The sequence below is a fragment of the Erithacus rubecula genome (genome assembly GCF_903797595.1).
Source record: "Erithacus rubecula genome assembly, chromosome: 11".
NCBI classification, from domain to species: domain Eukaryota; kingdom Metazoa; phylum Chordata; class Aves; order Passeriformes; family Muscicapidae; genus Erithacus; species Erithacus rubecula.
The window spans coordinates 14,065,276-14,077,585 of record NC_136663.1 but is presented as its reverse complement, the minus strand read 5'-3'; the positions used below and the strand labels follow the sequence as shown (position 1 = coordinate 14,077,585).

The following is a 12,310-nucleotide window of genomic DNA, read 5'->3' as shown; positions in this document are numbered from 1 at the left end:
AAGAACCACTGAGTCCAACAGTTATGTGAATGGCCAGAGAGGGACTGAACCCCCATCCCAGCCATTACTGGCACCTGCTCTAGAGGGACTGAACCCCCATCCCTGCCATTACTGGCACCTGCTCTAGAGGGACTGAACCCCCATCCCAGCCATTACTGGCACCTGCTCTAGAGGGACTGAACCCCCATCCCTGCCATTACTGGCACCTGCTCTAGAGGGACTGAACCCCCATCCCTGCCATTACTGGCACCTGCTCTAACCAGCTTTGCCCAACACTGCCATACACTTTAACTGAAGTGAGGACCATGATTCTACTGGTGAATCCTCATTTGACTTGCAGTATTAAAAGCGCTGTGCTGGCTAAAGCACAGATCAAATGATTCAATCTTTTTCCTCTTATGTTATAAGATCAGACATCAACTGATTGGATTCCATCTGTTCCATGCTAGAACAGCTGATTAAATCACCTGTAAAACACAGCCATTTAACACATCATTAAAACTGAAGTATGGTTTATTTTAGGGTACAATATTGAATTTAATTCAACACTTATAAATTTCAAAGTTACTTACATCTGACAATCTTGTGAGATATTTCTCAAAACGTTCTAAATTCAGATGCCCATTTTCATTGATGTAGCCTGTTGAGAAAATAAAGTATACTTTTGAACTAGCAATTCAACAATTTTAGAATTTGCATTTAAATGCCTCACAGATAATAAAATGCCATCTTGCGGCCTCTCTAAGGAAAGTGTAGTAAATGCTAAACATTCTAATGTGGTTATAAAGGTTAATAAACACAAATACACCAATGTTAATGCTTCTCTGTTCCACAACTGAACTTAGTTTTCTCACCTCCCAGTTCTGGCAAGACAGCCATGTATGTTCTATAAAGTAGTGGCAGTGCATCATGATTAATGTGTAAATGAGGTAGATGAGGAATAAAATCATTTCCTACAAGGAAACCCATTAAGATCCAATCATCGATTATCCTTTCAATATCATACTCAAAAGAAATCTTGTCCTGTAGGAAAAAAAAGAAAAAAAAAAAACATTCAGGAGCATAATTTTTGTTACCATTTTTGTTTAAAGACTTCACACATTCACACATTTTTTTCCATCTCAGCCCCATTAGAACTTACTTTTACCGGGGAAAATTCATAATCAATATATTCTCTCATCAGTGATAAGTGCAGTAAATGAAACGTGGTTTCCTCTGGTGCACATACTCTGTAAATTATTCAAACCACCAAGTTAATTATTTATAAACACACTTTCAACATTAATATTAATACGGCCAAGGTTAGCTATACCCAAGAAATTTTACTAGGATTGTATCTTTGCAGAAGAAATAATGTATAAGCATTTCCTTGAATCTATTTTAGGATTAATCTGGTTTGGTCTATAAAAATTTTGCAGTAGAATCTTCTAAACACCAGATGTGAATGTATGGAGAAGAGCTTTGTGGAGGTCCACACTGCAGTAACTATTTCCAAAATCCTTATCCCATTGCTCAAAAAAGAGCCAAATCAGCCTAATTTGGCACAGAGCCTCACCATTTTAAGGTCTTTTCTAACCAGTCTGAATAAGAACAGATTACACAGATTCACATCTAAACAAACTGGGTTACATCTGCAGTCATTTGAAATGTTTCTTGTAAGAGATGAATATGCTTAACTTGAAAACATGTCTGTATGTATTACTTTGTGGCTTCAATGCAGCACTAAAAGAATAACAAACCTACTGTTTGTTCATGGCATAGTCAACACATATTCTGCTGTCCTTTCTTCCTCTTCATTAAAACTACTCATTAAAATCCTAAGCCAACATGAGCAGCAAATCAGTTAATACCTACACCAAAAGATTAATGTGCTAAATGATGCATTTTAAATTAGGAAAGGACTACTTCACCTTGTCAATACTATAACTAGTTGACATCACCTCCAGTGACAAACCAGCATAAATACTTGTGTCTTCACACATAAATAGGAAATTCTAGAAATAATTCTGTAAGGAAGAAGCAGCAGTCTCCAGATAAAGTCGTGTAGGACAAACTCTGAGCTACACTGGGCTTCAGAACCAATTCTGGCACTTTCAAAATACAATTTTCATATTGGTATTAAAGAATTTTGGCCAGTCCAGCTTGATGCTATAAGAGTCCAGAAACATTCTGCCCTTACTCTTCATTGCACTAGACCTGAAAATCCTGATAAAACAAGAAATTTCTCTCAATGAAAAAACTGTGGAGAGATATTAATTTATATGTATTTTTAGGATTTTCAAATTTCCAACTGTAAGTAAACTGTCCGTAAAAGTGACAATATTGACAGAAGGCAATTCCTGTAACTTACAGTAGAAAATTCTTGTATTGAGCAAAATTATTCAGAAATTACAATATGGAACAATGCTGGGGAGGGAGAGAAACAAGTAACATTTTGCCTTTTGATTTCATACTTTCACTAATTAATCTTTCAAAAAGTAATCATACTCTTATTTCACATTAATTTATTTTTACAAAAGATAAAATCAAGGTTTCACTTTAATTAGATGTAACGTCTTCAAAAAATATTGCAGTGCTGCATGCCAACACTATCCATGAGTATCAGTAAAACATTGACTGCAAAGACTGAAAAGAAAGCTTATTTCTGATTTTCATCTTATTATCCTAGGCAATAAAATATTCCTTGATTAGCAAAAGTTTTTCATTTAATCTAAACATTTATGACTTGTCCTGTGTAATCCAAAATCCTTTCAGTGCCAGCAATGTTTATTTCTGTCTCTCCCATCTTCTCCCTTATAAGCAATATATGCTTAAGGTCTTTCAAGGAAGGAACCCAGCCACAGTAAGAGTTATGCATTAATTCCTCTATTACTTCAAGACAGCTCCAGGTGCATGCACAATCCTGGAACAAGTCACCATCTGACTGTTTATAGGCCACGAGTTATTTCAATTGGGCAAACCCTGAATAAAAGCATCTACCCAGACATTTTAAGAGAGTTTATTTTAGTAATTTTTCTAATAATTTATTTACATGCACAAAACTTCATATATATATATATACACACACACACACATTTTAGAAAGTTAAGTTATGGAAACAATGTCAATACAGCCCATGTTGCTCCATTATAACATGAAGAAAAAGTAAAACACATCAAAGCTTTAAGGATTTTTTATCAGCTGTTATGACATCATACATTCTTTTCATGTAAGTCAATTCAAAGGCACAATTCAGCACACCGAGTTCTCTATTTCATGACTTTCCTAACCCAAAGAATAAACTAAAACTTCATTAAATTATTATGCAATCAACTAAAAAGAAAACCCAAATCACCAAACACACACCTGTTTTAGTCATCCAGTATATTCTGGATTTAATTAAGTCATAAATAGAATAAGAGTAAAGTTAAACCAATTCACCTTTGAGCCTTTTTACCACCAAATCTGACTTCTTCTCTTAGGAGTGCAAAGTGTGCCTCATGACTTGTTAATCCCAGCATTATCTATTAAAAAGAGATATCAGAAAGATCTTACTTGTATTTTGTTTTAAACCTTTCAAGCCATATAAAGAAATTTTGATGTTTGGTTGCATTACAAATTCAAAAGTTTGTGGGAATACAAAAATCACATGCTTGTTTCAAACCATTTTAGAACCCTATGAGCTTAGGAAGATATAAAAAATGTACACACTTGACAAGTTCCCTGTTGTTTGTATTATTTTAGTTGCACATACCAGGTCAGCATCTAAGCCATAGAGACAGTGTCTTGTGTTTGGATCATGATGGGGCTTTGCTTTTTCTGATCTGATGAACTCCATAATTTTATGCTCACCTTCCCCTGGAGTCTGGACATAAACAAACAAAAAACAAACAAACAAACAAAACCACAAAAAAAAAAATCAGAAGTAAGTATTATTCTGTAAAAAAAAAAAAAAATAAATAAAACAAGATAGCAGAGAAAATATTATGACCTCGTGGCCTGATAAGTAGACTGTTATTCCTTGCCAGGATTTGTCTGTGGAAATCTTCATATTTACAAAATATTTAAGGTGTTCATTCAATCTGGCCATGAATTCAGTTCCTGAAAATAGAAACCTAAGTTAAAGCTTTTCACTATTTTGCATTTACATATCAGAAGTATTCTTAAAAATGCCAGGAGATAAAACTTCTGCCAGAGATGAAGGGAATGACTGGTTTTTTTCCTAAGACATTTCACTTTTTCCATAGTAATCTAAAAATTTTTTAGAATGAGAGTATTCCAACCCTACGGAATGTTACTAAAAATTTTGTCACAAACTTACTTAAGCCTTTCTTGATTCTATCTTCTATTTTTCAAAAAAAAATCCTTAAGATAGGAAAATAGCACAGAAGACAAACTATAAATACTTAAATTTAAATAACTGACAAATTATCTTACCTGGTGTAATACAGTTGGAGTCAAATCTGGCTTCTGTAGGGAGAGTTTCTCCCTTTTCCAATGCCTTTTTTATTTTTTCCTCTGCTTCTTTTGCTGATCTAAAACAAAACAGCATTAGAGAGAGAGTAGAGAACAAATCATCTTATTCAAATGTTAATATTTTAAGTACAGCTTTTAACAAAATAAATACAGTTGATTTTTTTAGAGTGTTTAAAAAATAAAAAGGACAGAAATTAAATTCCTGAACAGAGAATGAAGTTATTTCTGATATAACTAAGGTGGCTTAAAAATAGCACTTTTTTCACAGAAATGTGACAATCTGTCACTATTCAGATACACTTAGTATTTAGATTACCAAGGTGATCATACAATGGTTGATCACAATGAATAGCTATTAACATTGAAACAACAGGAATATCTGTAATCTAAACATCTGAAAACACTACCCCAGAACAATAACTGTAACATAGTTAAACAAAGCAGCAGGTGTGGAATTCCAAAGGAGTCACCAGTGAACTAACAATTTAATCATGCCCAGCAACAGAGAAACTAATAACATCATGCCAGACTTTGTTGGCAGAGAATTTCCTAAACACTTTTGAACCAGAAACGGAGAAACCACCAAAGTCTTAAGTTTCTGTCTGGCTCTCACTTCTGCTACAAATTTCTATTTAGAACTCTTAATCTCTGCTTCTCCTCAACCTCCTTTATTCCTTAAAGAAAAACTTAGATCAAAAACTAAACCACAAAAAAACAAAAATCCAGTTGCTTGAAAATGTTTTATCTTTTTCCCTTCCCACAGCTTGTTTATGCTGCATTTCACCCACCATCCATGTACTGCCTGACCACTGGCTTTTCTTCCTCACAGCAATCTTAAAAAAGTTTTCAAATCTCCCAAAACATTACTGTAATTCTTAATCTACTTGTAGCTCTGTATCTGAGCTAGCTTGGTAACTGGTATCAACTGGAAATCAGTTTCATTAGAAACTTGACTTTTTCTATGACTTCCACTACAGCTACCAAATAGGCATATCTAGAACAAGCATTCCCAAATATTAAAGACTCTAACAGGTTATGAAGCATTTGAAAACATCTGCAAGAGCTGCACTGCAGAGTTGTTTCACAGGAAATCTCATAAGAAAAAGCTCTCCTTGTCACCAAGTGACACAGACACAGAGAAAAATTCACGTAACAAGCAAACTTTCTTTTTGGAACCCTGATTTTAACATTTTACAGGTAGTTACCCTCGTTCAATTAAAACTACTGTGAAAGGCACAACCACTCACAATCCTCACTCTTCATTGCACACATTTCAGTAAGTGGGTTCTTTAAAGTGTTTACTATCCTCAAGACAATAGTTAGAGCTGATCTTCTTACCTAAAACGTCTCCCACGCTGCTGATTCATTTTTGCTCTTGGAGCTACTCCATCAACCGCCATGAAGAAAACCTTTCTTGGTTTAATAATGCGAAATAGCACTTCCAAATAGTGAAAAATATTGGCAAAAATCTTATCTTCTGAGATTCTGAAGTGGACATCGTCATCATTTGGATGTGAGCACTGATGTATAATGCCATTCATGTCCAGGTACAAGTTGTCAAATTCTGGAATCTACAAATGCCACAGTTAGTATCACTTGGTGAATGCAGCCACTGCCCAAGGCAGTGCACTCTGGAAATGAGCTGAGGTGTAAAGACCTCTGTGGAGCCTCCTGCACACCAACAGCACAGTAAGAATATCTGGACTGGGTGTGGGTCTGTCTGTACATGCAATGTTACTATGATTTTACACAGTGAGCCATGTCTGCTGAACAGATTCCTACTTTATCCAGGCTGTTTCTGGAACCTCAGGACTTTTGTCCCCGTGCTCAGACTATCTTCTAAACTGTAAAATCAAAAAGCAAACCCAAACCACTGTCTTTAGGAAAACTTTTTTTTTCTTTTTTTACAAGCCTGCACATTTAATTGATTCAACCTTTCATAGCTGCACTATAAGCCATAAAAAATTACACAACTGAGTATGCAACTTCCAACAATATTTCCAAACAAAGCTAACTTAAGAAGCTTTAGAGTTCTCCCCCTGTTCAGCAGCTCCTACCCCAACCACTGTATGCTGTCTCTTCAGCTATGCTTGTGAGCACCTTGGAATCTAGAGAGAGGCAATTAACACCAAAAGCAGTGAGCTGGTAATAATAACATCAATTTCTAAAACAGACTTTCCAAATAGACTTTCTTTTTCTTTGTAGTTCTCTGCTCTTCCAACAGCCTTATCTGTAGCCGTCACACTCTTTTGAAGGAAAAAGAAAGCCTTCCTAAATGTACACAAGCAACATACAGAGAACAAACACTGGTACATGTATGATGCAAAAGGGCCAGTACTACCTCTGCCTGCCCAAAATGCAGCACAAGAGCAACTGGTATTAAAGCAATCTATTCCTTAATCCCCCCGTAAAACTGTTCACAAATATTCCCCTATCATCACACCTAGGAAAAGGCACTGCCAACTTGTTACAATTTTTTATAGCACTGCTGCTGACACATCTTTGAAAGTGCCTCATTGGGCTTCTATTTATTCTCCAGATGCAAGAGATGTAACTGTTTTAGAAAGAGGAAATGGTGAAGAAAATAAATTAGAGGCAGGATCAAGAATGATCCTCACTAAACTGCTGCAATTAGTCTTCTGCTGCACATCATGATCTTTAGTATGGTTAAATTCAGTAACCAAACTGCTCTCAATGCTTTCAGATAAACAAGCAGGGCAGAGCACAGGCAGCAAGAGACAAAAACTAAAGCTTTTATATGGAAGCAACGTACATAAAAGGTACTACGTTTTCTTCAAGAAGCCCAGCCATAATATGATTTAACAATAATGCTGTTTTACATAGATAGGGCTTTTAATTTGTTGGTTTGTTTTTGTTTTGTTTTTTTCCTCTTAGCAAATACTCTAGATGTCAGTCTGTATATTCATGTGGTCTGGAAGGGTTAAGTCTGTTTATTGTTTATTTTAAGAGCTCTAACTGCCTCTTTCAGAAGGCATCAAGGGTAGCACCCCCTGCTGCCATCCCTCTGGTTAGAGCAGACACTGCTGCCTCCTCAGCTTGCCACAGCTCTTCAGCACAAGTTTAAAGATGTGTAAGCAAGCAGCCCAGGCATCTACAAAAACAGAACAAAAGGCAGCATAAACTGCTGCTGCCTTGCTACACATAGCATTAGACACTACAGAGAAGTCCAACAAATCATAAACAAAGACCTAAGCTTTGAAAACTGCTTTGAAACTAGCAGGAAAGGCCAAACATCCACGCTGGGAACCACCTGAGCTGGGCATCTTAGTTACACTGACACAACAGCTATTTAATCTTTAAAAATCACAGGTGTTTAGGGAAAATGCATTAATTAAATGTATTCAAACACACTCTCAATTACCACCTATCTCAGCACACCCTTATTCAATCTATAAAATCACATATTTGACATCAGTTGAAAACTGGTGAAACGAGAACTAGATAATTAGAAGAGCTTGTATCCAACAGGTACCAAATACGACGTCTCTGAAATGATGACGTCTTTGTCCAACTGTTAGAAGTACCATTTACGGCTTTCGTTTTCCAGGCTTGAACATACTTCCCGGTTCAGCTGCTAATAGAAACCGTCCGACGCCGGCGACAAGAAAGAGCTGTAAAACCTGTCCCTCGTCATTACCACGCCATTGGCCGTCAGCAGCTGTAACTTTTCTGAGTCCAACAAGGAGTAAACTCCGACCTCGGGCTGCCCGCGGGTGCTGAGGCAGCACCGCGGAGCTGCCGAGGGGACCCAGAGCGAGGGGAGCGAGCCGGGAGCGCCCGGGGGCCGGCAGCTCCCCGGGGAACAGCGCACTCTGGGTCCGGACTGCTGGAACCATCGCCGCCCCCAGCCGCGGGTCCGGACACTGCTGCCCGCCAGCGATCGCCCACCGCCGTCCCTGCACTTTCGGCCGCTCCGAACGGCGGCTCCCCCCGCGCTGCCGGCGAGCGGGCCTGGCTGGGACTCGGTCCCTCAGGGCCGGCCGGGACGAGGCCCGCGCCTCGCCCCCCTCCCTCGTCCCGCCGAGGGCCGGTCCGGACCCCCCGGGGCGGGTTCGTGTCAGGCGGCGGCGCTCCGCCCCCAGCTCACCTGATGCTCCTTCAGAACCTGGCTGAGGCAGGGGTACCGCTCCGAGATCCAGCGGTAGAACTTGGGGACCCCCATGGCCACAGCTCCCCGCCGCCCTCAGAGCCTCGCCGGAACCAAACACGGCGGGCCGCGCTCCGCCCTCCTTCCGGCGCGCCGCGCTGACAGCGGCCGAGCGCCCGCAGCACCGAGAGCGAGCGGGCACAGAGCGGCGCCGAGCGGGCGGGCCCGGCCGGGGCGGGGCGGCAAGGGGCGGGCTCGGGCCGCCTCCCGCCCCCGGCTGCCTCACCGCCGCCCCCGGCATGCAGGGCCCGGGAGCGCAGCGAACGGCAGGGCCCCTTTTGTCCCGCCCGGCCCCGGGCCCCCGTGCCCCGCTCCGGCGATGGCAACGCCCGGCGCGGCAGCTCCGCGGGCGGCTCTCTGCGCTCCGATGAACTGATAAAGCCTGGGAAAAACAACAGGACGTCAGCACTCAAACACAACACAGGAAAAAAACATTGTGTGTTCCAAATATTTTACTAGGAAAACTCGTCTCGTTTATGTGACAATGACAACACTTCTAGACAGAGAAACAAACGCCCTAAAGCAGTTGCAGACCCATTATTTTATTTTCCCAAACATCTGGATTTCAACTAAACGGAACAAACACTCAAGTGCCACACCACAGTGTCAGCCTGGGATCAAAACCTAACAGTGTTGTTTGTCTCTCAGAATAGCAGAAACAAAACCACTGTACAAAAAATCTAATGATAGCCTACTGTAGGTTAAAAGGGTATAATTTTTCCTTATCTCCCCCACCTCTCATTTCACTATAATTTGGATGCCTAGAAAGCAAGCATTACTATAAGCTAGCATTTGCCTTTCAACCATATTTTAATCTACTTTTGTCTGCGTTAAAACACCTTTTCTGAAATGGGGTCTAAAAAACACTCCCTAGAGCCGAATCTACACGGATGTTACACTCACAGCTATAACCACCTGCCTGCTGCCCTGGCCTTACAGCTGCACTGCAGGGTCCTTGAACTCCCAGCTTTGTGACGTGTCCTTCTGCAGGGTTTTTAGAGCACTGCACTCAAGGGCTAAGGAAACAGGTTCAGAACATGGTACCACTCTACCAGTTTACTCATGCTAAGATTTAACATCCCAAAAGCTTTCCTAGAGATGACCAGGCTACATGGAAGAAGGTTGAAGAAAAGTCTACTGCTGCAAAAAAATACTAATAATTTTTAGAAAGCCCTTCTGAATAGGAGTACAAAAGTTGAAATAACCACTTTACATCCTATCAGTATTAAACGAGAAATATCTTTACAAAAATATACAGTACTTTACAGATTGCATCTGTCAACATTGTGAAATTTTTTCACACAGACACTTGCAGAGCCCTACATAGTGTAATTTTTAAGCAGTTCTTATGAACTGCCTTCTACGTGTGTACAAAAAGTAAGTCCTAATACCTTACACATCTGCATTCATAGCATCCTTGCAAGGCACTGTACATTTTACACAGATTTTGGAAGACCATAAGCCTGTTCTTCTGCTTGCAGCCAAAAATCAACAGAAGTAACCAGGTACCAGTGATTGATTGCTTCCCAACAATATTACAGCTACAGCACTTGTGGCTAGTATTATTCCAAAGGGAACAAATTTCACATATATGGAGCCCAGCCCATATACATCTGGCAGAGCAGGTTGTCATCACTTGCTTCTTGAATGAGGTAATGAACATGCCCTTCAATAGATAAAGGTAATCCTTTGATTCTGTTTCTAGTCTTAATGACACCTTGCAGTCGTTGTTCTATATCAAGGACATGTGTTTTAGCCTGGAAAGAAGAAGAGAAAATTGTTACTATTCATGAACTTCCACTTCTCAAAATAAAACCAGTATTTCTTAGGATGAGTTTGAAGTCATATTATAATTTAATACAAAATCCAAATGCCTATACCAGCTACACTGAAATCAAAGGCTACCCACTTTTAAAAACAGTTCTCTAGAATGGATATATTATTGGTCAAGCTACAATTTTTGCCTAACATTTTTACAGTTAAAAGCTACCAGAGAAGACTAACAGAGCTATATAAATATATCTGAGAATTTTTAGAAAACTTTACTTCATACAATTACTTTAAAATAAATGCAACATTTTTCTAGCCTTGTTCCTGGAATTCTGGATGAAATTTAAGTCTGGAAAATTTAGGTCAAAATTATGAGCCACTGAAAATGAAGAAGTCGAATTAAAAAAGTTGTGCTGAGCATCTCAAAATGAGCTGTTCCAAGGTTCACTGGAGCTGCTAGTTCATACCAATTACACTCACACTTTTTCTTTTAAAGCTCAAGCATAACGTTGGCACCTCTCCAGAAAAAGCAGTTAACATATACAACTATGTGGGTGGTATTGTAAAAGAAAATTATGTAGACACAGCCTGGTTAGTAACTGAAGACCAGATTTTCTGTGCTGAAATAGCCCAGGTAAGCTCTTTGTTATTGTACAGTTTCAGTGATATAATTTTTCCTTATTTTCGCTGTTGCGTTTGTCAGTGCTCCCTAAGTATTATCTGCTATTACACATTCATTTTCATTAAATAATCCTTAAAAAAAAATAAAAATAGAAAGGGACAAATCAGAAATTTTGCACAGGGGGAAGATAATAAAAAAAAAGTTGTACTTTGGATGAATAAGACAGCAGCAGTTATTAAAGAAACAGTATGAAATTTTAATTTGAATCACGTAATTCTTGATATGTACCAAGACATGTATTTATTAAATAATAAACATCCAGTCAAGAAAAGCACAAAAATACACATGGAATGGACTCCCAATGTTACCATCACTGTAAATCTGGAGGATGGTACAAGTGAGGGGTAACAAGATCCAATGCTTCTGCTGATCTTGTCCTTGATTTAGTAACACAAAAGAATTACAGACTTTTTTGGTTTGATTTTTTAATAGATAAATTACATTTTTTATCAGTATAAAAATATCTTTATAGATCAAAATTATGATCAGAAAGATACTAAGGAACAATAAGAGAAATTTTTGAATGGAAGAAAAAAAGAGATGAAGTTTCAATTGGGAAATATGTAACTCATAACAATAATAGACATTTGACATTTGAATAACTTAGGTTGTGTTTGTTTTAAACTCACCTTTTCATTGACAACTTCTCCAGTTTCATTCACCTGGGCTTTTGTGTTCCCTTTAATAGGTTTACTCCATTCCACAAGAGGATCATGGAGGAAAGTCTTCAAGACACTAAATAAATAAATAAAAAATTTAGAAAAGAATATGATACATAAAATACATGTAATTTTCAAAACACAAACACTGTCAGGAGCTGTAGTTATACTATATTTACACAGCTTTGTATTTAGCTCCATGCCATGGTGAGAGTGAGCTGCAGGACAGGCATGTGCTGGAACTGGCATGTTCCACAGCAGTTACTGTTTCCCAGCCTTAGACTGCAGCCAGCTTTGAGGCATTTGTAGCACAAGCAGCTGCCCTACCTCATCAGAGGCTCCCTCTGATCACGCATCAGCCTCAGGGTGACTTCACAGGCTCTTCGGAAGAGACCTTCTGTTCCCATGGGGCCCATCCCATTAACCATGTTGTGAGTCAGGCGGAAAGGAACGATTTCCGGAACTTCAAAAGTTTCTCCCTTTACATTGAGAAAAAAAGCGCCCAAAGTGTTTTGAGCATTATTAAAGAGTAACATTTGCATTTGCTTTAGGTTTTTTCCTCCGTCTTTGTCAGTG

At 39.1% G+C, this 12,310-nt stretch overlaps 2 protein-coding genes across 8 annotated transcripts in view; both read right to left on the bottom strand.

Annotated features, from left to right (window-relative positions):
• Positions 1–8,930, bottom strand: part of XRN1 (5'-3' exoribonuclease 1) — a 38,073-nt gene extending 29,143 nt beyond the window's left edge. For 3 of the 6 annotated variants that reach the window (XM_079314718.1, XM_079314719.1, XM_079314720.1), the window contains exons 1-9: positions 8,564–8,928; positions 5,794–6,026; positions 4,417–4,514; positions 3,971–4,080; positions 3,734–3,844; positions 3,421–3,503; positions 1,142–1,229; positions 855–1,023; positions 573–640 (exon numbers count right to left, since the gene is read on the bottom strand). In XM_079314718.1, the coding sequence (XP_079170844.1) occupies positions 573–640; positions 855–1,023; positions 1,142–1,229; positions 3,421–3,503; positions 3,734–3,844; positions 3,971–4,080; positions 4,417–4,514; positions 5,794–6,026; positions 8,564–8,638 (1,035 nt within the window). In that variant the 5' untranslated portion in view covers positions 8,639–8,928. Of the gene's footprint in view, positions 1–572; positions 641–854; positions 1,024–1,141; positions 1,230–3,420; positions 3,504–3,733; positions 3,845–3,970; positions 4,081–4,416; positions 4,515–5,793; positions 6,027–8,563 lie in introns of all 6 variants that reach the window. The other 3 variants (XR_013775422.1, XM_079314721.1, XM_079314722.1) reach the window with 2 other exon arrangements.
• Positions 8,931–9,507: 577 nt separating this feature from the next.
• Positions 9,508–12,310, bottom strand: part of ATR (ATR checkpoint kinase) — a 38,149-nt gene continuing 35,346 nt past the window's right edge. For both annotated transcript variants that reach the window (XM_079314716.1, XM_079314717.1), the window contains exons 45-47: positions 12,062–12,213; positions 11,705–11,810; positions 9,508–10,380 (exon numbers count right to left, since the gene is read on the bottom strand). In XM_079314716.1, the coding sequence (XP_079170842.1) occupies positions 10,207–10,380; positions 11,705–11,810; positions 12,062–12,213 (432 nt within the window). In that variant the 3' untranslated portion in view covers positions 9,508–10,206. The remainder of the gene's footprint in view (positions 10,381–11,704; positions 11,811–12,061; positions 12,214–12,310) is intronic.